The 26,847-nt window shown below is 42.9% G+C and overlaps 1 protein-coding gene across 1 annotated transcript in view; it reads right to left on the bottom strand.

Moving 5' to 3' along the window:
- dlgap2a (discs, large (Drosophila) homolog-associated protein 2a) overlaps window positions 1-26,847 on the bottom strand; it is a 186,811-nt gene that overhangs the window by 21,280 nt on the left and 138,684 nt on the right. Inside the window, exons 8-9 of the mRNA XM_030719179.1 lie at window positions 17,221-17,371; window positions 15,712-15,928 (exon numbers count right to left, since the gene is read on the bottom strand). Coding sequence (XP_030575039.1) covers window positions 15,712-15,928; window positions 17,221-17,371 — 368 coding nt within the window. The remainder of the gene's footprint in view (window positions 1-15,711; window positions 15,929-17,220; window positions 17,372-26,847) is intronic.

The following is a 26,847-nucleotide window of genomic DNA, read 5'->3' as shown; positions in this document are numbered from 1 at the left end:
TGTGGAATTCACAATGGATGATAAGACGTTTATTGACAAGCTGAGCGGACCAGAGAACTGGGCAACATGGAAGTTTCAGATGGAGCATTTGCTGAAAGCTAAAGGACTATGGGGTATGCTAACTGAGACGGATATGCTAACTGCGGATGCTAACGCACAAGCTACGGCAGAGTTTGAGAGACGGAGAGAAAGGGCATTTTCCTTGTTAGTGCTGAATGTGAGTACACCACAACTGTATTTGATAACAAGTTGCCAAACACCAAAAGAGGCTTGGGACACGCTAAAAGGACATTTTGAGAGAGACACTTTAGCAAATAAACTGTTTCTAAAGAAGAAATATTTCAGATGTGAAATGAAAGAAAAGGAAAGCTTAAATGATCATTTAAAACGAATGAAGGAACTGACTGATCAGCTAAAGGCAATAGGTGCTGTAATTGAAGAAGAAGATCAGATCGTAACACTCCTGGGTAGCTTACCACCAAGCTACGCTACAATTGTTACAGCTCTGGAGACAAAGATGGACAATTTGACACTGCAGTTTGTTCAGCAAGCTTTAATAAACGAAGAGCAAAAGAGAGCTAATGTTGATGACTACGGTGCTGCTACATCAGGTGGTGCATCAGCCATGTCAACACAAGTTCACAGAGGAATGCAGATTGATTCAAAAGTAGTGGGAGCTGAAAGACAAAGTTCATGGAGATGTTACAAGTGTGGAAAAGAAGGACACATAAAGCGTAACTGTCCAAGCTGGAAAAAACGAATCAAAAACCACAAAGCCAAAAATGTGATCTGTGAAAATGCAGAAGACTCCTCTGAAAGTGCATTCGTTGCTAAAAATGCGAATCTTACTGAAGGACCAAGACAAATTGAGTGGTTGATCGATTCTGGAGCATCAAAACACATGACGTGTGATAAAGAAATTCTTCAAGATTACCAGCAGTTCTCAAACCCACAGTCTGTAAAACTGGGTGATGGCAGAGTTGTTGAAGCCAAAGGTTTTGGCATTGTTAAACTGAACATGATCTTCAAAGTCAGTGATGCTAAACCTGCCACTATGTATGATGTGTTGTACGTTCCAAAGTTGTCTGGAAATCTCTTTTCAGTGGGAGCTGCTACAAGAAAAGGAAATACAGTGCAGTTCAAAGGATCTCGTTGCTACATACGTGACAAGGATGGAATTCTTTGAGGAATGGGAACACAAAGAGCTGATGGACTGTATCAGTTAGATGTTGAAGGAGCTTCACCTATCTGTTATAGTGCATCAAGTGCATCAGTGACAGCTAATCTGTGGCATCAGCGCTTGGGTCACACTACCAAGCTAAAGGAACTAGAAGGTCTGGTAAATGGAGTGAAATTCTCTGCAGACAAAGAGCTTCCCTTCTGCGAAGCATGTGTGGAGGGCAAGCTGACGAGACAGTCATGTAAGACAGTGGGAGAAATCCGTTCCAAACGTAAGCTGCAACTGATCCATAGTGATGTCTGTGGACCCATGCAGACTGAGTCAATAGGTGGATCAAAATACTTTGTAACATTCATTGATGACTTCTCTCGCTGCTGTAAGGTTTACTTCATGAAACAAAAAAGTGAAGTCTTAAGCAAATTCAAGGAATTTGAGAAAACATACTCCAATGAGTGTGGACACAAAGTTGCAAGACTAAGATCAGATAATGGTGGGGAGTACATTTCAAGGGAGTTTCAAGACTATCTGAAGGCTCAAGGTATCCACCATGAAATGTCTGTACCTCATACGCCTCAACAAAATGGAGTTGCAGAAAGGAAAAACAGAACATTGATTGAAGCAGCTAGAAGCATGTTGTTGCATGCTAAGCTACCAAATATGTACTGGGCTGAAGCAGTAGCAACAGCAGCCTACATACAAAACAGGTTGCCCACATCTGTTCTGAAGCAAGAGACACCTTACCAACGATGTTCTGGCAAAAAACCTGACATCAGTCATGCGAGAGTGTTTGGTTGTGTTGCTTATGCACATGTCCCAGATGCTGAAAGGTGAAAACTAGACAAGAAAGCAGTAAAGCTCAGATTTGTGGGCTATGCAAGCAACGCAAAAGGTTATCGTTTGTTCGATGAAGAGAAGAGAAGAATCCTGATTCGAAAAGATGTCATCTTTAGTGAGACAGAATTTGACTGGAAAAATGAGGTGGATGCTTCCTGTCCAGAAAAGGGAGTGACTATCATCACAGAAGAAAAGGAAACAACTGATGATGAAATCACTGTCGATGAAACTGTTAAAAAAGGGAGTAGAATCAGAAGTGCACCAAAGAGATATGGATATGATGAGTTTGCAGATATGGTGACTATTGATCATTGTGCTAATGTGTGTTCTGTCACAGAACCTGGTACACTGAAAGAAGCATTAAAGAGTCCAAATGCAAAAGAATGGCAAGAAGCGGCTGATTTGGAATACGAGTCACTGCTAGAAAATGAAACTTGGGATCTGGTGGAACTACCAAAGGACAAAGTGGTTGTAGGGTCAAGATGGGTGTTCAAAGTCAAGCATCAAAGTGATGGAGAAGTGGAGCGATACAAGTGCAGACTTGTTGCCAAAGGCTACTCAAAGCTGTATGGTGCTGACTACAATGAAACCTTTTCACCTGTGATACGTTTTAGCTCAATTCGTACATTATTATCCTTTGCCATCCAGAATAACCTACATGTGCATCAAATGGATGTTGTCACTGCATTCCTAAATGGACACTTGGAGGAAGAAGTATACATGGAACAACCTGAGGGATACATCAAACCAGGTCAGGAGCACCTTGTGTGCAAGCTAAAAAAATCAATCTATGGACTAAAACAGTCTCCTCGTTGTTGGAATAAAGAATTCACACAGTTCATGAAGGATCTTGGATTTAAGCAGAGCACCTCAGATCCTTGTGTGTTTGTGAGGTCATCACAGGAGCTGGAGATCATTGCAGTCTATGTAGATGATCTGATGTTGATTACAGAGTCAACTGAAAGCATGGATGAGTTAAAACTAGCTCTCCAGGAGCACTACAAAATGAAGGACTTGGGTGAGCTGTCCTATATCCTGGGCATCTCAGTTGTTCAAGACAAAGAAGAAAACTGCATCGCTCTTCATCAGAAACAGTACATTGAAACCATTCTTCAGAAGTATGGGATGGATAAAGCAAAAACTGTTGCAACCCCCGCTGACATCAGTGTAAAGCTGAAAAAGGATGATGGTGTCAGTAATCCTGTCAATCCAAGTACTTACCAGTCCATGGTAGGAAGTCTGCTGTATGCAGCGATGACAACAAGACCAGACATAACACAAGCAGTGAGTACAGTGTCAAAATTCAGTGCAAACCCAAATACTGCACATCTGACTGCTGTAAAGAGAATTTTTCGATACTTAAAGGGCACAGTTAACCTTGCTCTGAAGTATGACTGTACAGGGAACAAAGATCTGATTGGCTTCTCTGATGCTGACTGGGCTGGAGATCAGGATGACCGGCATTCAACAACAGGCAACATATTTCTGCTGGGTGGAGGAGCAGTGAGCTGGCTAAGCAAGAAACAAGCAACAGTTGCACTTTCAACAGCAGAAGCTGAGTATGTTGCTCTCAGTCAAGCAGCTCAAGAGGGTACCTGGCTGAGAAGATTACTAAGTGATCTAGGTATGGTCACAACGCCTACAGTGATTCTGGAGGACAATCAAGGAGCTATTGCAATAGCAAAGAATCCAGTGAACCATTCAAGAACCAAGCACATAGACATTCGCTATCATTACATTCGTGAGTGTGTGCAGAACGGTGAAGTCAAGTTGGAATACTGTCCAACAGATGACATGAAGGCAGATATCTTGACAAAACCTCTTACAAGACAGAAATTTGAGTATCTCAGGAGAGAGATTGGACTTGTCCCGATGTAAATCTGTAATAGAATGTCTTGCTGTGTGGATTTGTTATAAAATGGGCAATATTTTTTTGTTGGATATAGCAAGACAGAAGTAAACTATAAACCGGAAGGAATAATAGGTTAGTTTTTGCAAGTTGAGTTAAATTTATTATTTCAGCATTACCTTGTGTCTTAGAACCATTGTAAAATTAAGTGGGAGTGTTGAAATATGAAGCAGTAATTTGTTCAATGGTTGTTAATGGAGTGGCTGTTGTGCTGCCATCTGTTGCATCTGCTAAGTACTGCATCGTTGTTGTTCTGTTGTGTTAAATAAAAATGGCTGCTTTCAACAGTGAGGACATCAGGATGTCATTCAGACTGGAGAAGTGTGGCTGACTGGTTGCAAAGAGGGCGAAGATGATCCAGACTGAAGGGCTGAAGTTGCCATTTGGCAGAATAGCAGACAAATAGGACATCTACACGTAGCTGGGTATCCCACATGAACCGTAACAAAGATGCAAAAAGGTCAGCCACAGCATACCTCCAGAAGGTAAGACAGGCACTGAGAAGTCAGCTCAGCGGTGGGAGTAAAATCCAAGCCATCAGAGCACACGCCCTCCAGGTCATCAGAAACCCAGCTGGAATAATCAGCTGGTCCACTGCTAATAGGCGTGTTAGGAGCAAGGCACAGTATCAGAGGTCTCTGTCCAGGAGAGTGATGTCTTAGGAACAGCTAAGATCCTGTGCAGAGCCCTCACACCCAATACTGAAGCTTTGAGAAAGATTTTTATATTTAAAGAAATGATGAAGTTGTTAAAGCAAAGTTAAAAAAGGCTTTGCAACATGAGAGACTCATCTGACATGGATGGTGGTGGAAAAAAGGCTGACACTTCTCATCTTCTTATTCTGTCCGTTTCATGACAGAACGAAGGGGGATTACTTTCTTTCAAGTGCAAATGAGAATATGGACTTAATCCACAAAGAGATGGACTGGGGAATGGGTCACAGCCGCCTTCTGAGCTTTGATACGTCTTTATTTTCATGTACGGCTTTGAGAGAAAAGCGCACTCAGTGTAGTCACAGACCCAAGCGTCTGAAGCACGACCGGTTTTCCTTGTGTTTGGATCAAAGCTGAGAGAGAGCCAGCGCCCTCAGAGCCACGAAGAGAAGAAAGAATGAAGAACACTGAGTCACACTGCAGGTTAAGTTATGGGTTATCGTTTTCCTTGACAAACTGTGCTGAACTCTGTGTTTCGGCTTCTGTCTTACAAATGCTTACATCACACAAAGCAATTAAAGAAGTCCTCGTGAGACTGAAATCTGATCTATTTTGAGTTCTAATGAGCTGCAACCTCCATGCAGGCCCCCAAAAGCTGTGCAGAATTAATAGCATTTCACCCCAATTATGCTGCAGCCTGAACAACACGAGTAGACAACAAACACCAACCTGGTTAGGAAATGTTTTTTGTTCCATAAAACTCTTCACCTGAAACCTGCTACAACTTTTGGCCTCTTTCTCACCCCGACTGCAGTTGTGTTCATAGATAGCATTCATACAGCATTCTGGTCCAGGGACTTAATGACTCACACTGATGTCCGTTCACAAAATTAACTCGTCATGGATGAAGAGACACATACCTGAATAAGGAGGAAACCGGGGGAAAAGGAAAATGTAGAAGAGAAAAAAAGGAGTGAGTAAATCCTTGCAGATATAAAGAAAGGGTGTGTGTGTGCGTGTGTGTGCACATGATAGAGAGCAAGGATAAATCAGGGAGTGCAGAGAGATCAAGGGAGGAAAGAGATGACCCATTGAAGGGGCATGATTCAGCAGGAGGACCAAAATAGAGCCATTATTGTCCAGCCAGTCGTGCAGAGGGGAGTCATAATTCTTGCTCCCATCTTGTCAGTGGCAGTATTACTCAGCGTTTAGATGAAGAGAACACCAGAACACACACACTTGTTCACACACTCATTTCAAACAATGAATTTAACTAAATTCATTCCTGTATAAATAATAGTGTGAGTCACGCTGTCATCACGGGGCATTGAATACTGCTGCCCTGTCAGACGCATGAACATGAAAAAATAAGGCTCCAGTCATACATGCCTAGAGACTGATTGGGGACCACCTGGCAACCTTTGGTCTCTAGAGAAAAATGTGTTTTACCCACCCGGCTGGTGAATGGTTAAGGGGGGCTGATGGTGACTGGAGGTTAGGCCTCACTGTGTAAGTGAGGCCTAATGGTGTGAAAGACCTGCAAAGTCTGCGTTCGAGGTAAGACACAAGTTAGTGAGTCAGAGGGGTGTGTTCTCCATTCTGTCTGCAAGCTTTGTGTTGGCTTTTTGGCTGTTTTCACTCAATACTTTTTATTAGCTTTTTAATTTGGCTTTAATTTCAATTTAATTTTAGTTTTAGGGGTTACCCTAACATATTGTTGGCTAGGTTAGGAAGTATTAACTCTGTGTGGGGACAAATTACACTTGACTATAGTGAGCTGCATCACAGCACTGAAACCAAAGGACACCTTAGGCTTTGACAAAAGAGCAGTTTACAGATGAGGTGCTTTACAGATGAAATGCGTCAGTGACAACAGACACATTTTTAACACCATGGCTGTTTAAGGGAACAATCGTGAAGTTAGCAAGAGCAAAGCAGCAAGAGAGTTGAAGCAGGACCATCAATCAGGAAAGGCAAATGACCCAAATCAACCCCCCCCGAAGCCTCACTCTGTCTCACTATGGTTTTCTATGCAGTTTAATTCACATGACAATCAGAAGGTAGTTTTCACGAAGGAACACCAGCTAAACAACCTCACAGGAAAGATATTTGTTTTCATGATAAATGTGAGCTTAATTTAAGCTCACATTTATCATCAATTTAGTGGGACAGAGTCTGGTATGGGCAGCATTTTATATTTGGTATTTAGGTGCTGCCTCGGTCACCCCACAAAGAAACCCTGCTCTCAGAACAGAAGTCATGTTATTCTTACTGGTGCAAACACAAAATGAGATATTTTTCATCTTGCCATTGGGGTGTAGCTGAAAAGGCTGAGAACCTGTGCCTAATATTGTGCTTTAATGGCGCATGCATTTATTAATTAGAATGTGCATGGTGCATAGAAAAATAAACTATGAAATAAACATGTAGAAATCCTGGGAGCATACATGAGTACAGATAATATTTGTCTGGGTATAAATATGCTGAACATCACAGGAGGCAGATGAAGTGTCCACATACATTACAGTGCATTCATTTTTAAAAAGTAATCAATAAAAGCAGCTAAATTTATTCAAAGTAAAAACCACACACACACACACACACACACACACACACACACACACACACACACACACACACACACACACACACACACACACAGCCCTGCCAGCCAGGTTGATTAACGTGAGACACAAAGGCAGTGAGTCAACCACTCCATCTCTGTTAGGACCTCTCTATCTATCAGGGCTGGCTTGTATGCTAACATGGGCGTGGGGTTTGGAGGAGAGTTGAGTGACACGTTGTTAAGAGTCTTTCTCCCCGATTGGATTTATAACTCCAAAGGAAATGCAGCAGTTTGTTTTGCAGCAGGCTTTTAAGGATATGTAAATGATCTGAAGGGAGGGGGAGCGGAAGATGGATGGTGGGTTCCATTACTGGCACTATCACAAGTGCTGCAGACAGAAACATTAAAGAAATGAATATAGAAATAGTTCAGATAACAGAAAGTAGACTGGGTGAGACATTACTCAGAGTTACTCAGCCACACCTGGAGTGTTTGTTAAAGTTTAGTGTCCTGAGCAGTGTGAACAACAAATGAAACATTTTATGACCCGTTGATCTGAGGATCAGGTGCTGCTCTACACTTCATGAAAGTTACACTGTTTGTATTTGATAACTTCTGCAGTCAGAAATGGCGACACCTCTGCTTCAGCTTCCAGACGAAAAGCATCAGTTAGATGTGTCACTGTGTGTTAGCCTCACGCATCATTCAACAAATTGGCTTCTTGTTAACGAGACAGACGGAAATACCCAATGAAAGCTAACAATAGAGGCTTCAGAGGCGAGTGTGTCCATGTTTCACGGTGGTTGATGATGACCGTGGTGATGCTGCAGGCTTCAGGATGGCAGGATGTCGGAAAGCAGGTTTCAGAGAGCGGTGCACTCATAAATATGTCAAGCAACAGCAGAGAAAGCACTCTCAACAATTATGTCTCGATCAAAAATAGGCAGGTTGGTTTAAAATAGGGTGTAGTGAAGGTGTAGAGCTACATCCTCTAATGTGATCAGGAGTTCCACGGGCAAATTAAAGGCTGAAACAGACTACAACATATGTTGAGTCCCTCTCCCAGCTGTGGCTTAACTGCTTTGCTGCCCCCCCCCCCAGTTTGGAGCTGGTCTGCTAACCCCCAAGCACATCAAGTAGGCTTACATCTCCTCCAGTCTCTCTCTCTCATACTGGTAACAGCCAGCCTGATAGCCACCAACCTGCTACCCAGAAGCCCTGAAGCAGCTATCCAAGCTGTTCCCATCTCACTGGTTCTCATGGGACTCCTCTCTAGCTCCCACTAGAACTTAAAGCTATAGAAAATGTTGAGGGCTCAACAATCATGTTTTTACTAGACTTGGCTCTAGAAAAAAAAAAAAACGAACCCCAGCCCATTACTCATACTGCTAACAGTCAGCCGGTTACTTTCCAGTCAGTCTTCCAGTTCACCAGCATCGACCTGCCTGATCCCGTCTCCACGTCTCTGTGCTTCGTTTCCACGGCTCTGTTTGGATTCTTCATTTACCTTCTTGCAGAGACAAGACATTAAACTCTAGTCTCTGCCTTCTTCTGAAATCAGCTTACTGTAATAAAGCTTTCTTTTTGCTTGCATGCAGTTTACTGTGTGTGGATTTGGCTTACAATAACAGCTAGTTATGGTAGCTATATGTGCAGCCTTTTATGGAGTTTGTGATTGCTTTCTTTGGTTATGAATGCATGAGTTAGTGCAGATACAACAATATAAACTATATATTTTTAATAGAAAACTCTCCACTTTGTCTCCATTTTCTCATGCTGCACTGAAACAATACGTCACTTTGAAAGGGAGCAGTGAGGAGGATGCCCAGGTAGACGATTTACCTGGGGTTTGTTGGGGAGTCCAATCAATGCTGCAGGTGGAGGGGAGGCAGAACTGGATCCCTGAAAACAAGGGAGCGGTGGGATATTCAGAAGAGTGGGCACATTTGCCCAAACACACAGTATACAATATTAACATTATAGGAACCATACTTTGACTGGATCCAGGAAGACACTGCAGGGTGTAAGGATCAGCTCACGCAGTGGGAGTTTTGTACTTTCTCATTTAGTGATGTGTGTGGAGCTGTTGTTTTAAAATGAATCAGTGTGTGTGTGTGTTAGCAGGATTTTCATTTTGATGTTTTAATGTTATTTCTGCTAACACCACGCAGTAGACATATTCTTCACAACACTTCAGAACTCTGAACATCAACTCATTTTCTGACGTTTGCTCGATCAGTTATATTCAGACTTTATTAAGGACACAGATCATGAGTGGATCCACATAACAACAATCAACATTTCTCCTTTAGTCAGGACGACACTGAGACCTCTGCAGTTTGTCAGATTTAATCTAAAATCATAAAAAAAACCCATAATAATTAAAGAAAGTTAGAGGTTAGAGGTCATGGCCACCCTGGTTAATGTAAAGTGCTGGATGAAGTGAAAAATAATGATCATATTTGTCACTGGTTAATCTTCATGAAATGTGAAAGAAATGAAACGTGTCTGAAGCAGGAAGCAGTCTGAGCCATTATGTAAATTAAGATAGGGCAGATCACTTGAGGCCGCTGGCTTATTTGGTTTTTAATAATATAACAGTAAATCCAGTGTTATGACACACAGCGGTCAGCCAGAGTGCTGCTTTAGTTGAACAAGTCTGTAGCAGAAAAACCGTCTTCATGGCTCTATGCATGACCGAATCCTAAAGCAGTTTATTTTTGGGTTATGTGCTACAAATAAAAATATTACCACTGCAGTGCATAATAAATCGTGAGCTACTTCTAAATGAGATTTTTGCAAAGGTAAAGGAAGAGACCCAGAGAGAAAAAAATGGTGCACTTTATGTTGCTAAAATGAATTGAACAGAAGAACCTAATTAACTTCCCACCCTTCTGAAAACCTCTCACATTCATCTAATTTAGCAAACTTTAATAAAGTGCTGTGCACACATTCAATTCAAAACAACAGAGAAATCCTTTTCTGGCAGCTCGCTGATGTTCTGCTGAAAGATTCCTTTTGTTCCAGTGCACTTTATCAGAGCGCAGCCTTCAGTGGGCGATTCCACATAGAGCCAGTTAATTGGGCAGAGAGCACAGATACATCTTGTGATTCTGCCCGGCTTCCTGGCTGCTCTCTGCTGGTAACAGAACTCTGCGTCTTCAGTGGTATGTAGGCTCCTTTCATCGCACTCAATATCAAAATGAAACTATGAATAGAACCAAGTACTTACAGTGAGGCACTGCATATGAAATACACAAAAAATATTGAGGCCATCTGTCATGCACCATTACTACATTATTTTCATCATTCTGCATCACACATATGGAAATATCGCACAATGACATGACACATACCTCTTTTCAGGAAGGAATACAATTGAGCATGTCATCGCACTGATGGCCCAGTACATTCTCAGTCTTTGATTCCTGAGCATTGAGATATCTTACAGTAAAAAATACATCGTCACCGCTGAGCACAGCCGGTTACCTTCATCTATTCTTGCAGTCCAGCATGTGTGCATGTGTGTTTGATAGGATATGCATGTAGGCATGATGAGGTTGTGTCTAACAGGCTACATACTGTGACTGTACTGGTTTGAGAGTGATTGTGAATACAGAGCTAATTTCCAGTGAAATACAGCTGTATGCAAAGGTCTGGACAGCCCGGTGCAAACACCCTAGTCGACCTTATAACTCTTGACTTGCGTTGTAAGTCTTAATGAATCCGATGGGATAATGATGTTATGTGATGTTAGAGGGGAATTAATATCAGCAGGAGAAACAATTTGCTCAAACTTTTGCATACAGCTGTAACAGGACAGGATCCATTTACCATTGTGCAAACATCATTTCACAGCCTCCTGTCCTTTTTCCTTAAACGCATCCATCCAACAGCTCACATAGTAAACAGGATGTCTTTATATAGTTATATGATAACTGCCAACATTTAATTCACTCCACTTCAGAGTGACAATACACAGAGAGCTCAAAATAGGTCAGTTCCTGTTATCATTGCAAAGATTGTTGTGACCTTGTACACACTGGACTTTTCTATAGTCTACCAGTGAGCTCTTAAAATAGTCCATTAAAATAAATGTGTGTAACATTTGTTATGCAATAACATCCAATGATTTAAACCAGTACACTGAAATGAGGAGTGCTGTCCTGGGAGATCATTCACATTAGTGTTGACAGCTGCTTCAGAGGAGTTCATACTGCTTTCAGTAAATGTTTCTGAAGGATTCCTGTTCAGTACATTTATCACTGCAGAAGGTCTGTTACATTCTTGCAGCATGTTGCGGTCCATGAGATACAGTTTTGCTGCTACAATGCAGTCTTTTTTCATGGAGTATGCAGAAGGAAGTTCTTGCTTGAATGCCAATGATCACAATTGATCTGCATGTTGCTGTAAGTGCACTGGCAGCTACAAACCATAAGCTGTAAATATACTTTGAGCTACATTTTGTCTGCTGAGAATGAGGTATGAGCTCACAGAGTGAGAGACACGTATGTGATTTCTGCACTGTTGTACTCGTATCTGCCACTCCATAGTTCTACGCTAGCGCTCCTGCGCACCGAGTCTCGCCTCTGGCCCCTCTTCTGCCACCTGCACCACAAAAAGGCCTGCTCAGATGAAGATGCTTCTGGACTACCTGGGGTATCCTCTAACACAAGTCCCACAGTCTTCTGGGATACAGCCACACACTCTAGTGTTTCTGCTGTAATATCATCCGACTCCATGAATGGCGGGCCCTCTGAGATTATCTCTTGGAGATCTGGGGGTGATGGATTTGCATCAGGTGGAACAGGCTCTGAGGCTGGACTTGTGGGTCCAAAGTCTATTTCCAGTGATGTATCGGGAGATACTGAACTAGGAGGGGATATTGTGACAGTGATCTGTGGTAGGACCTCATGTAATTCTGAGACTACATCCTGAGACATGTGAGCTAAGTGATACTCCATTGCTGGGTCCAAAAAGTCAAACTCTGTTGACTCTGAAGGATTCAAGGGGCACATTGCAGCAGGGTCAGCAGGTGGCAGAGGTGAGCTTGGACTATCTGACTGGTACATGGGTAGGTCTAAATCCTCTATATTAGATGAAGAGTCAATACTTATGTCAAAAGGCTCTGGCTCAGGATCCATAAACACTGAGTCAAGATCATCTTGATCTAGGGACGTCAGCATGACTAAGTCAAAATGGACCAGATCAGAATGATATATAGTGGTGGTCTCAAGCGGTTCTGGAAGAGGTGGCCAATCTGAGTCTTGAGACTCTGATTCAGGGTTTGGTTGAGTTTCTACAGCGCTGGAAGCAAAAGTTGAGACCGATGTTATTTCCTCAGGGGGGAGGTCAGAAGGATAATCGGGAAATGTGATAATAGGATCTGGATCTGTGAGGCTGCCAGGCGGACTTGCAGGAGAGTCTGTGTCGACATACTCTGACACGACGATAGAAGGACATTTTATGGCAGTCTCTGTATTAGATGGTGTAACAGAATGAAGCTCCAGAGTTGCTGTATCACAGACTGAGGGTGAGCCTTTGTTAATGGCATCAGATGAACACACTGTGGGCAGGTTTGATGGTTTCTCTTGTGTTGAGTCTGAGGAGTCTGGATTTTTTAATCCTGAATATGTTGAAGACACAGTAGCAGGGTCTTGAGAGACTGAATCTGGTTTGTCCACAGTGACAACATCTGGAGATTCTGAATCTGACATGATGTCATAATCCTGTTCCTCTGGTGGAGACACAGTAACTACAGGGACTGGATATGGCAGCTGTATCTTATCCTTTTGAATCTGCTCGGGGTCTGGGGGGTCCGTGTTATTGGTGAAAGATGACTCAGCATGGGGGAGGGAATTATTAGCTGGGCCTGCATCTGTTTGCTGGGGAGTGATTGTCACGTCTTGTTCTGCTGTTAATGAACTCTGAGGACTCTCAGGAGCTGCTTCTGATGAAGGTGGAACTGTACCTTGAGTGGTGAGTGTAAGGTCATTAGTGGCCATGTCAGAGGAACTTACAACTACATCTGGTGCTGGTTCAGGTTCAGCTTTGGTGGGCACAGCAGTCATATCAAATGGCTCTGGTTTGACTGCTCGAACAGAGCCAGGAAGTATTGGATCCAAGGAAAGTGGAATGGCACTCTCCACGTACATTGACTGTGGAGAGGCAAGAATGCTTGGGTCCATTGAGAGCTGTTTTGGCAGACCTCGGCGGGCCCCTTTCCTTTCTTCCTTTTCATCTGGACAGTTAACAGCTGCGTCTGCAGTGCTTTGCCTGACCAAGACTTTGCTACGGGCCTGGGTCCCCACCGATACTTTGGACACCTGGGGCTTTTTCTCTCTAGCTCCCCCAGTGCCTCTTTCTGCAGCAGAGGTTCCAAATTGTCCTGCCCCTAGCCCCACCGCTGCCCCTGCCCCGGCCCCTGGTCCTGTCTCTGTCCCTGTCCCTGTCCCTGCCCCTGGCCACGCCCTTGTTCCTGTCCCTGTACTAGGTCCAGTTCCTGCACCCAAACCTGCTCCAGCTCCAGTTGCCATATTGCCTCCTTGGGGAGACCATGTGTTGTAATGCTGTGTGAAAGTGTTGAAGTTACTGTTGAAAGCACGAAGCTCCTTACAGAGGTCCCTCCTGAGTTCAGCTAACTCTCGACGCATGGCCGAGACCTCTTCCTTCCACTGCATGCTGATAGCTGCAGCCAAAGTAGCCGACTCTTTGATACTGGCCTGGATGGCTTTTGGCGATGGCCGTTCTGGAGCGCTAGCTCCAGGGGATCTGAAGAGGCTTGGAGAAACAGGCGGTCCAGACAACGGTTTGGCTGTGGCCCCCGTGTTATCTTGGTGGTAAAGCCTGTCTCTTCTGATGGGGCAGCCTAGATCATCATGAGTCAGAGGGGCTGTGTCTGCCAAATCCTCATGTATTCTGGCCTGGTCAGGTAAACAAGAGTCTTCCTGCACATAATTTCTGTCTGGAAGACAAATGTAAATATGTATCTGTAATATGGCTACAGGTGTGAGCAGCTGGAGAGAATGTGCTTTTCATTGCCACAAAGCAGTAACATCAAGTCATGCACTGAATGCCATGAGTCAAAATAAGAGAATGGCTGAACAGCAGTTAAGTACTAACCTTATGATTATTGTACCAATTTGCTTATCTGACTCCCATAGATGTATATCAGCAATATTATTTTATATTAGCACAGAAAACTCTGAATGGATGGATGGAAGTCTAATGCAGACAGCACTCCCATTTTGACTCATATCTGTTAATGGTTTACACTGCCTTCTCACCCTTAATTTCTAGCATGCATCCTTCACATCTTTTCAATGCACAAAGCTGAAACTCCAGAACACATCACAGAGAATGGACAATATTTCTAATCAGTGAGGTGTGAGAACAATCCTTGCATGCTCTTCAGCTCGAGAGGTAAGGAAATGTGAACTTTGTGCAGTGAATAGAGGCAAAGATGAGCAAAGATTCATTTTTCTCATCAATCAGGAAGTACAGTATGAACCCTATTGAAAATGTGAAGTCCACTTTGATTGACTAAATTGAGTTGCCCCCATATCCAAAACAGAGGCAAAATGCATTTCACCAAACTCCTAAGAATGCAAAGATATTTGAGTTTACTGAGAAAGCAGTGTAAGCACACATTTATTGATCATAAGCACATCTCCAGATGTCCACACCTCTAGCTCTGCCTACTATAGTCCAACTGTTAGTATCTACTGTGGGAGGAGGTGGAATCCTCTCAGACTTCTTGTCCGAGCAGTTTTTCTTCTTTTCTTCCCACATTCTTCATCTGTACAAGGACGCATCCTTTCCTCTGTGAATCCAGCAATCATGGGAATTGTTGAAACCAACAACAGCTTACAGTTTATAATGAACGCTCAGTATCAGAAATAAATGCATGTTCCAGCTGAATAATTTGCATATGTGATACATATGACTAACTGGTGTGACAGTTCAGTTACCATCGCAGTCAGCTTTACATTATGACTTATCTGAGTGGAGACACAGCTGTCTAATATCATCTCGCTGTGTGCAAACATGAGCTTTAATGAGACAAAAGTGTGTGAATCAAACAGTCTATGAGTGAAAAACGTTTGCAGCACTGTGTAAACTCGGTTACAATAAAAAGTTTATATGGCAGTGAGACAATAGAGCTGCGTGCTCAGTGTCACCATGTGGCACAACAAAGAAACTAAGATTTTCAAAAAAGCAGCAGGTGTCCTCATCCTGACCTGATTTTGATTTCACATCGTTTCCCTTTGTGATTTTCAATAGGGTTCATAGCTTTGATGCATCCAGAGGATGAGCAAATGAAGCACTGTATCCCAAATACAGCAGGATGAACTGGTAGCTACAATAATCAATAAAAATGAGAACATACAAGAATGATTCATGCAGATACTCGAAGCTGTTTGACCGTATGAGTTTGCACTAATTCTTTTTTTAATATATCCACACATCAGTGTCAAAATACAATTTTAGTCATTTTGTCAGGACCAACATCCAGAATGCCCATTAATATATTTTGCAAATCAATAATTGTATGTTTAATCCTGCTTACCTGTGGTGGACCTGATGGTGGAGGTGACTGTGGAGGCCATGGGAGGAATGCAGTCATCATCCTGGGAGTAACCAGCCTGGATGGCTCGCAGGTAGCTGTGGCTCCGGGTTCTGAAGCAGCCAGGCAGGTCCAAGGCGTCCATGGCCTGGGATTCCACCTCGCTGAACACGGACTCACACACAGACTCAAACTGGCCATTTATTTCTGTTTCACTCACCTGCAAGAAACAAAAGCCATAAATAAGTATGGTCCTCTACCAGAGGCCTGGGAGCTTGAGGGTCCTCTGCAGTATCTTAGCTGTTCCCAGTATTGTGCTCTTCTGGACAGAGATCTCGGATGTCGTTCCAGGAATCTGCTGGAGCCACTCTCCCAGTTTGAGCGTCACTGCCCCGAGTGTTCCGATTACCACGGGGACCACTGTTACCTTCATCTTCCACATCCTTTCCAGCTCCTCTCTGAGCCCTTGGTATTTATTGAGCTTCTCGTGTTCCTTCTTCTTGATGTTCCCGTCACTTGGTATTGCAACATCTATCACCACGACTTTCTTCCTTTGTTTGTCCACCACTACGATGTCCGGTTGGTTAGCCACCACAAGTTTGTCTGTCTGTATCTGGAAGTCCCACAGGATCTTAGCTCTGTGTTCTCAACCACCCTTGGGAGCGTGTCCCATTTTGACCTCGGGACTTCCAGGTCATACTTGGCACTGATGTTCCTGTATACCATGATACCATGCCGGCCACTTGGTTATGGCGTTCCATGTATGCCATATATATATATATATATATATATATATATATATATATATATATATATATATATATATATATATATATATATATATATATATATATATATATTTTTTTTTTTTTTTTTTTTTCATTCTGAGGAAAATAATTGGATGGTTTTAAATCTCCACTTTTTTGTAACTTTCATATAAAAGGAAAAATAAAACCAGGGCCTTGTGCTGAAAAAACGCAAGGATATCACCTTTGGGCTGGTTCTTCACTTTTACTGCAGGACCTGTTGCTTTCTAAAAATACCACAAAGCTTGATGTTCATGAAATCAGAGTCTGTGTTTGATTTAATGTGTATGATGTATCTGTAAATGCTTTGTTGGACAATCATCACTCCTCTCTCATTTAGCAATATCAGGAGTCAAAGATTGGGATTGACTGGGATTAGAAATTAGAGGACGTTTAGTTGAAGCATTAGGACTCGTAGAAAATCAATGCCTCTTTTTTACTAAGGAGATGAATATCTCAGCCGGCCCCACTGGAATCCTTTCATTCATCCAGATAAACAATGTGCAATAAAGTGTTCTATAAAGAAAGTGGGACTAAATTCATGTCAGAAAAATCATGTCTGGGTTTTAAAAACAATATTTAAAGAAGAAGCGCAGTGGCAATGAAACTAAGGCCTCTGTAAGCGGGGCTTTAATCCCTCGGCGAGCCCCAGCATACGGCAGGAAAATCTTTGCACACCAAAAGGATGCACACTCACCTGGCTCACTTGGCTAACACAGCTAGCCTGACTGAGGGTGCTGACAGCCCGCATATAGCTCTGATTCCTGGAGCGAAATTTGGGTGAGTTGTAGTTGGTGGAGGGATCCAGGGCAATGCTTGGGTGCATATCCCTGGTGGCTTGCAGGTGGTAGCTCTGACTGAAGAGAGAGAGAAAAAGAGAAGCAGGAAAGGAGTGGGACTGGAGCCATCAAGCAAGTCAATTAAACATCATTTGACTGATAAACAAGCATTTTGTCTAGTGGCTAAAGGTGTAGCATGATGATAAACACAGTCAAGTATTATTAAGCACAGCTGGCTTCCTCTGGGCAACCTAAACTTGAAAGCGCGGCTGGTTATGACATCGAGAGGCTGTCGCGTCCTGTTTCTCTCCCCTGATACTTTCATCGGTGTCCTTAAAAAGACATTTTGATTTTTTTTGTTGTTTTGAAACATCCAATCAGTGCTTGGAAATGAGGGAAATGCAAATCAGGAGCTAGTTAGTGAGCAAGCACCCCAGTGTCAGCCAGGTCAATTAAATGTGCTACCCCAGCAGTGCAGGAGAGGTGCTCAGAAACCCACGGCTGGTTAGGAATCTGCTGAAGAGAAAAGGAATCGAAAGGCGCAGAGGAAGGAACGCGCTCTAAGTAAACTAAAGAATAAGATGTGAGTCACTGTTGGAATACCAAAGTGAGGTTAGGTTCCCTCCGCCAGATCTATTTCTAATGACAGGCAGGAATGAGTAAGCAGTTTCTGGGCTTTTTATAGAGATAAACACTGCTGTTTGGCAGCATGGAAATGCCAGTGTGATTAAAAGTCCCCCCATCCATCTTGTGATGCTGTAGCAAGGCCCTGCATATTTGCAAAGTAATATCAACACCCAAAGACATCCTGGAGTAGAAGCATCCAGCGTTTAAGTGTAAACGATGCACTGAAAGTGAAGAAATTAGGATGAAGCTCCACACATCTCACAATCCAAACATATTTTATTTTTAACACTGCATACAGAGACATTAATCCCATGCTGATGTAAAGAACAGCAGGAAAAATCAAATCTATATTATGTTTATCATTGCCTTGTGCTTTGGCAGTCTGAGCAGATTGCCCTTGGTGACCTCTCATTGACTCGTCTTGAGTGTTTGCTCTGTAAGGCGTCCATATTGAATATGTCAGCAGGGCAGCGGGCCAGCTGGCTCTGACATCTGACCACTGCAACCTGGCAGCAACAGAGAGGTAAGGGGAGGCGCTGAGCCTGTATTCACCTTAAGTCTGCAGCAAAATTGGTGATGTAGTTACGCATGTCACTGTTGATTTTATCCAGGCGGTAAGAGCTGTGGGTAGAGAAGAAAACAGAGTTACTGGGTCCCACAAATGGGAGCTGGATGGGTGTGACATCACTGAATGTTTGCTTGGGAGCTTTCACCAAAGTGCTGCAAACATTAGGGTGAAACCACATGACCAACAAGGCTTTAGTGTGATGATGAAAGTGGGAGGAGTCTAGGATTAGATTGAGCTGGCAGGAAAATGGCCAGGTTGAGATGAAGGCCTCTAAAGGAAACATGGACACACAACAAATGCCATGCTGAGGAGAGCATTATGAGAGTGCACACATACAATGTCCACAACCACTGAGTAAAACGTATCTGATGATGAAACATCACAATTACAGTGAATCATAACTCACACTCTCTTTCCCTGTGTGGCTAATTACTTTGGGTTAATTGAGCTAAATGAGGACAAAAACACTCCTTCCTTGAGCAGTGAAACTTTAAAGCTTTTAGCTGACAATTTCAGATGGAAGTGCACACGCTAAGGCTTAAAATGTGTATTACTTCCCCATCTCTGCCTGTAGAGCAGTCTATTATCAGCAGCTGAGTGAAGGGAGGCTGTTTCCAGAATGCGTCGGCCCTTTATCAAATCATGCCACAGCAAATTTCCTCTAATGTTTCTGATTGGTGCTAATGCACTTCCATTGTTGGCCAATATCAAGACAGGGGATGATGGGAATCTCACACTTCCTGCTTTTTACGCTGCCAGTGAAAGTGCTGTTTTAGTGGCTAAGTGATGGGTAGTTTCAGCAGAGGCCATTTCCTCTGATTTTTTTCAGGAGAAAAATTTGAAATAATCATTTCATTAAAGAGGAAACATCTGAGACACAGACAACAGACAGACGACATGTGTCCACACTGGAGCATATGTTCAAAAGCACCCTGCAGGGATAATTTACAGCAAATGTGTTCTAGTGTTTTGTCGGGGGGGGGTCTTGAAATACTGTACCTTAAAGAGGTGAGAATGGGAAGAGCGTAAAATGAACCCAGACGATTCATAATGTTAAGCTCTTGTATTTACTGTTTGAACCGTAACAACATCCAGGAGGTCTTTGGAACAACACATTAGTTCACAGAAGATTAAATAATGCCCATTTTGCTATAATGTTTTTGTTATATTAAAAACAGAAGCAAAAAAAGTGAAGACAAAGCTTTGCCAACAGAACAGCAGCCTATCTATGCGCAACACGTCCCATGCAGCCACGAATCAATGACTTGGAATTACGCTGTGACCTTGAGATCTGAGGGAGAAATGCTCAAACACAATGCTATCCAAATGAGTAATTACATTATGTTGAATCAGGAATTATTGAAAGCTTTGCCAGTGTTAACTCTGATTAATTATAGTGACTCGAGAACCTAATCATGGACGGGTGCCAAACAAATGTGAGTTATTTTGGAAACTGCCATAAATGTGTGATTGATTGGCTCGTGTGATCCGACACAAAGTCAAACTGTCATTTAAAGAGAGGGCGGCGGAGATAGATGTCAGCTCGAGCTGTGCATGTGTGTGCATGTGTGTCAGTGCACCCTGTTATCAGATCTGACACATGATTACTGATTAACTCATTATGCTAATGACTAATAGGGAAGTTTGCCACATGCCATTCAGTTCATCATTATTAATACATTTTCTAAATGTCTTTGGCAGGTCTGACCACACCACAAACAGATATTCATATTCATTTGATCACAGCTGTCAGATTTGCAGCTCACAGGACGCACGTGGCCCTGCAGGCGCGGGGGGAGGCTGGATAAATGATGATTATTTAAAACAGTCATTGGCACTTAATTTTCCTTCTAGTGCACAGGCCGTACGCTCAGTGCTCCTGTGACTGTGATGCATTCTTTACTGCTGAGACGAACAAAGAGGCGACCCTGTCAAACACAAGAGCCTCAAAGAGTGAAGCGAGGTGACACAACTTGACAGCCTGTTCTCACTTTAACATGATTTGCTTCAGGGACCTGCTGCTGTCAAATTTGTGTTTGGCTCATCCGAACGCCCCCAGAGGGACATCAAATTGCTACGAGTGCAGAGGAAATCCAACCTGCGCCACTTCTGTCTGGAATCCAATCTAATTCCACCCCAACAAGCCCATTGAACCCTAATAGCATGAGAGCTCTCGCATCAGGTGGCACTCACATCTTTGACGCCTCTGAACACTTACAAACATAGACCACAGGTGACAAAAATAAAAGATGAAATGCCCACACTTTTAAACAGTAATTAAGGTGCTCAGGCTACTAAGAAGTATTACTAAGTTCAAATTTCACAGGACAGCTTAAATATGCAACAGAATCCAAATTAAATCTGCTTCAGGTCTAATATCTGTTTCAAATTAGTGATTTAAAATGTTCAAGTGTAAAAAAAACATCACCGTCAATTTCTGCCTTCAGAAAAAAACATTTTTAGCACCTCAGAGATGAATCTGATTTATATACTTGTGTGTGTGCTCTTTCATATGGGCTGCTTTCAGCTATGATCGCATTTACATTAAAGCTTTAGGCTGTTCCATGCTGGTTCATCACCTGAACATCTCAGACTTGCCTGAAAACTTCCAGGGGAACTTTCCGGTCCCTATTGTCATGTTTTTTGAAAAAACAAACAAACAAACAAACAAACAAAAAACCCTTAAAAATTTAGATGTTTATCTAGGATCGTTTTATTAGGGTCCATTGGCTCTATGGCTCCATGGCTCTATGGCTCTATGGCTCTATGGTTCCATGGCTCCATGGCTCCATGGTTCCATGGCTCCATGGCGCCATGGCTCTACGGCTCTATGGTTCCATGGCTTTATGGCTCTATGGTTCCATGGCTCCATGGCTCTATGGTTCCATGGCTTTATGGCTCTATGGCTCCATGGCTCTATGGTTCCATGGCTCCATGGCTCCATGGCTTTATGGCTCTATGGTTCCATGGCTTTATGGCTCTATGGCTCCATGGCTCTATGGTTCCATGGCTTTATGGCTCTATGGTTCCATGGCTCCATGGCTCCATGGCTTTATGGCTCTATGGTTCCATGGCTCCATGGCTCCATGGCTTTATGGCTCTATGGTTCCATGGCTCTATGGCTCCATGGCTTTATGGCTCTATGGTTCCATGGCTCTATGGCTCCATGGCTCCATGGCTCCATGGCTTTATGGCTCTATGGTTCCATGGCTCCATGGCTCCATGGCTTTATGGCTCTATGGTTCCATGGCTCCATGGCTCCATGGCTCTATGGCTCTATGGTTCCATGGCTTTATGGCTCTATGGCTCCATGGCTCCATGGCTCCATGGCTCCATGGCTTTATGGTTCCATGGCTTCATGGCTCCATGGCTCCATGGCTTTATGGCTCTATGGCTCCATGGCTCTATGGCTCTACGGCTCTACGGTTCCATGGCTCCATGGCTCCATGGCTTTATGGCTCTATGGTTCCATGGCTCCATGGCTCCATGGCTTTATGGCTCTATGGTTCCATGGCTTTATGGCTCTACGGCTCTACGGCTCTACGGTTCCACGGCTCCATGGCTCTATGGCTCTATGGGTCCATGGCTCCATGGCTCTATGGCTCTATGGTTCCATGGCTCCATGGCTCTATGGCTCTATGGTTCCATGGCTCCATGGCTTTATGGCTCTATGGTTCCATGGCTTTATGGCTCTACGGCTCTACGGTTCCATGGCTCCATGGCTCTATGGCTCTATGGCTCCATGGCTCCATGGCTCCATGGCTTTATGGCTCTATGGCTCCATGGCTCTATGGTTCCATGGCTCCATGGCTCCATGGCTTTATGGCTCTATGGTTCCATGGCTCCATGGCTTTATGGCTCTATGGTTCCATGGCTCCATGGCTCTATGGTTCCATGGCTCCATGGCTCTATGGCTCTACGGCTCTATGGTTCCATGGCTCCATGGCTCCATGGCTTTATGGCTCTATGGCTCCATGGCTCTATGGCTCTACGGCTCTATGGTTCCATGGCTTTATGGCTCTATGGCTCCATGGCTCTATGGTTCCATGGCTCCATGGCTCCATGGCTTTATGGCTCCATGGCTCCATGGCTCTATGGTTCCATGGCTCCATGGCTCCATGGCTTTATGGCTCTATGGCTCCATGGCTCTATGGCTCTACGGCTCTATGGTTCCATGGCTCCATGGCTCTATGGCTCTATGGTTCCATGGCTTTATGGCTCTATGGTTCCATGGCTCTACAGCTTCTTGGCTCCATGGCTCTATGGCTCCATGGCTCTATGGTTCCATGGCTTTATGGCTCTATGGTTCCATGGCTCTACAGCTTCTTGGCTCCATGGCTCTATGGCTCCATGGCTCTATGGTTCCATGGCTCCACACTGTAAACCCGGATAAGTTGAATCTACTTAAAAAAAACAAGGTAACTTGTTGCCTTAAATTTTTTAAGTAATGAAACAGTTGAATACGTGGAGGGGAATATGTTCAGTTTACTCAAGACATTTTGGAATGGAATGAAAGATCTAAGTTGAATGAACTAATAACAGTGTTTCAGTAACTGAAGATACTTAGTTTAAGCAATCACCACCCATTTATTTAACTCAGCCTGTTAAGTAAGCACTACTCTATTTCCAATTTAACTAAACTGTATGTTCTAATAGACCAAACTTATCTTTCATAGTTCATGAAAAAATAATATGTCTTTTGATCAATCAATCCCCCTATCCTTTTCATGGTTGTGGGGGCTGGAGCCTATCCCAGCTGACAAGGCAGTAAGATGCAGGATACACCCCGTACAGGTCATCAGCCTGTTGTAAGGCTGACACAGAGAGAGACAGACAACCATTCACACCTGTGAACAATTTACAGTGACCAATTAACCTAACCCCAGTAACTGCATGTCTTCAGATTGTGGGAGGAAACCCATACAGACCAGGGTTATTATAGTTAACGAAAACGAACGAAATAACGAAAACTGAAATTGAAAAAACATTGTCGTTAACTGAAATAAATAAAAACTAAAATTAAAAGGAAGAAACGACAACTAACTAAAACTGAATTGTGAGTTTACAAAACTAACTAAAACTAACTGAAATTATAGATATTGTTATTTTTTCAAAAGTCTTGTGGATTGATATGAAATCATTTTTTTCCTCTCTCCGAGTTTAAGCTCGGAACGCCGTCGGGCAAATGGGTGCGCATGTGCGTGCGTGCGCACACCGCGCTGCTCCTCAGAGAGTCCCATGTGGTGTTTTTTTTTTTTGTTTTTTTTTAACTATGATAGCACAGATAGCAGCGAGTGTCTTGTTGTGGATGATGTTGTGGATGATGAAAAATGTACGGAACACTTCTTAGTCAGGAAAAAAAACACCAACATCAAAGTAGACCTGAGAAGCGCACACAAGGCAGCTACGGAAACCGCTCTCATCCTACAAGGCAACCCGGCCTGCACCTCCAGAGAAACGTGACTACTCGTCGGGTCAACGCAGCCACAACGTTGTGTTTAGTCCTTGTGCGTTTCCGGCTACTTTATCAGTCAGATAATAACAATCAGGACTAATAATCAAAGCATCAATATAAGGACTCACAAATGTCAGTAAATTCCTGGAGGGAGCTGCTGAAACGATGGGAATGGACGTGAAGAAATGAAGAAAGTGAAAAAACAGGGACAAATATGTTTGCACCCTAAAAACTGAGCACAAAGAGCAAGGACCAAAAAACCCCAGCACACAACCACAAGGTAATTAACACACGCAATCCAGCTACGCAAGCATAAATGCGGACATGATGTCGGACACTTCCGTAGGCTACATAGGCCGCAAAGACCCTGCAAGTCTAATCAGCGAGCATCTAACCAAGCTAGCTCCAAAACAGAAGCAGCATCAGGTGGAGAGAACATCAGGATGCAGCTGGATTTGAGCTTTGACTCCTTCAAGGAGTTTGTTTTTGTCAAACACCACATGTAGCTGTTATTAATCTGCTGCACTGAGGCTGAACTTTATTGGGAGTTTATTGTAGAATTTATCGAGTTTTGGAGTTCATATTGTTAGCAGTTTCTCCCTGTTGATGTTCATGTGTGTCCTTAATATTACACACATTTAGCACGTAGTTCTGCTGTCTGTGAACAGTTGGTTGCTGAATATATTTCTTTAAAGGGTATCTTTAAAGGGTACCTGATTAAGTATGAAAATACTAAAACTAATACTGAAACTAACTAAAACTAACTAAAACTAAGCATAAAACCAAAAATAAAAACTAATAAAAACGAGCAAAACCACTCTGAAAACTAATTAAAACTAACTGAATTAGAGAAAAAAAAGTAAAAACTAACTAAAACTAAACTATAATGTAAAATCCAAAACTATTATAACCCTGATACAGACACAGGGAGAACATACAAACTCCACACAGCAAGAGGCCCAGCCCAAGGTGGACTTGAACCCAGACCTTCTAGATGGCATTCTAGCTGTGAGGTAGCAGTGCTACCCACCACACCACCATGCTGCCCACAAATATTTTTTACAGTGTTGAACTGTGTCTGTTTAAATTTGGTAAATAAGCAAACATGATAAAACTCAGCCCTGCTGAATGCTGGTACGTTAACATTTACAAATAACATTTGTCCATGGAACAATGAAAAACTATACGAGAGAGAGTTGTGAACAAAAACCAAACAAAAGGACCAAATATCTGCTATTTCATACTCCACACAGCGAGAGGCCTGGGCCAAGGTGGACTTGAACCCAGACCTTCTAGATGGCATTCTACCTGAGAGGCAGCAGTGTTAACCATCATGCCACTGCTCATTATTTCAGTCTGTTTAAACTGGTATAAACTAGATTTTTAGCAGGCGCAAAACTTGACAATATTAAGTTGTTTGAACTCAAACACATGATTACAATAAGATAGACCATCAAAAAAGTACAGTCTACTCAGCATTAACAAGTAACATTCTAGATAATTTTAAGTAATATGAACTCAGTATTTTAAGTGGAATCAAAATTTGGGTTTACAGTGCATGGCTCTATGGTTCCATGGCTTTATGGCTCTATGGTTCCATGGCTTTATGGCTCTATGGTTCCATGGCTTTATGGCTCTATGGTTCCATGGCTTTATGGCTCTATGGTTCCATGGCTTCATGGCTCTATGGTTCCATGGCTTTATGGCTCTATGGTTCCATGGCTTTATGGCTCTATGGTTCCATGGCTTTATGGCTCTATGGTTCCATGGCTTTATGGCTCTATGGTTCCATGGCTTTATGGATCTATGATTCCATGGCTTCATGGCTCTATGGTTCCATGGCTTCATGGCTCTATGGTTCCATGGCTTTATGGCTCTATGGTTCCATGGCTTTATGGCTCTATGGTTCCATGGCTTTATGGCTCTATGGTTCCATGGCTTTATGGCTCTATGGTTCCATGACTTCATGGCTCTATGGTTCCATGGCTTTATGGCTCTATGGTTCCATGGCTTTATGGCTCTATGGTTCCATGTCTTCATGGCTCTATGGTTCCATGGCTTTATGGCTCTATGGTTCCATGACTTCATGGCTCTATGGCTCCATGGCTTTATGGCTCTATGGTTCCATGACTTCATGGCTCTATGGTTCCATGACTTCATGGCTCTATGGCTCCATGGCTTTATGGCTCTATGGCTCCATGGCTTTATGGCTCTATGGTTCCATGACTTCATGGCTCTATGGTTCCATGACTTCATGGCTCTATGGCTCCATGGCTTTATGGCTCTATGGTTCCATGACTTCATGGCTCTATGGCTCCATGGCTCTATGAATATGGAGTTAACAGTGAATGATGGATGTTTGAAGTCCTTAAAATATTTGGATGTTTGAGCTCTGACAGCAGATTTGGAGGCCAGCAGAAAAACCACAGTTAAGTGGGACTGATATTTAATTTACTGCTTCTCATATACACTCACCAGCCACTTTATTAGGTACACCTTGTTAGTACCTCTTATCTTCAGTGCTGCCTTCATTCATTCACCTTTTTTCCCCATTTTGATGCTTGGTTTGAACTTCAGCAGGTCACCTTCACCATGTCTGTGTGTCTAAATGCACTGACATACTGCCATCTCATTGGCTGATTAGTGAGTGTACAAATTATATTCTTTAAAACAGTCCAAATCAGGTAAACGGTTTCACAGATATTAAAACTTAAATATGTAAAAACAAACAAAATAATTCAACTAATCCATTTTAATTTTGTCATCTATGGTTACAAGTTGTAAGACAAACAACGAGAACTTATGAACAAACATGTACATTATTGTGCTATTGTATTGTTCTGTAATGAAACCATAATTCAGTCATTCACAGTGTAGGTAGGTTGGAATTAGTGTGTAAATGTA

Source organism: Archocentrus centrarchus, chromosome 22 (assembly GCF_007364275.1).
Source record: "Archocentrus centrarchus isolate MPI-CPG fArcCen1 chromosome 22, fArcCen1, whole genome shotgun sequence".
Classification (NCBI taxonomy): domain Eukaryota; kingdom Metazoa; phylum Chordata; class Actinopteri; order Cichliformes; family Cichlidae; genus Archocentrus; species Archocentrus centrarchus.
Note: the sequence above shows the minus strand (reverse complement) of the source record. Positions and strands in the feature narration are given on the sequence as shown.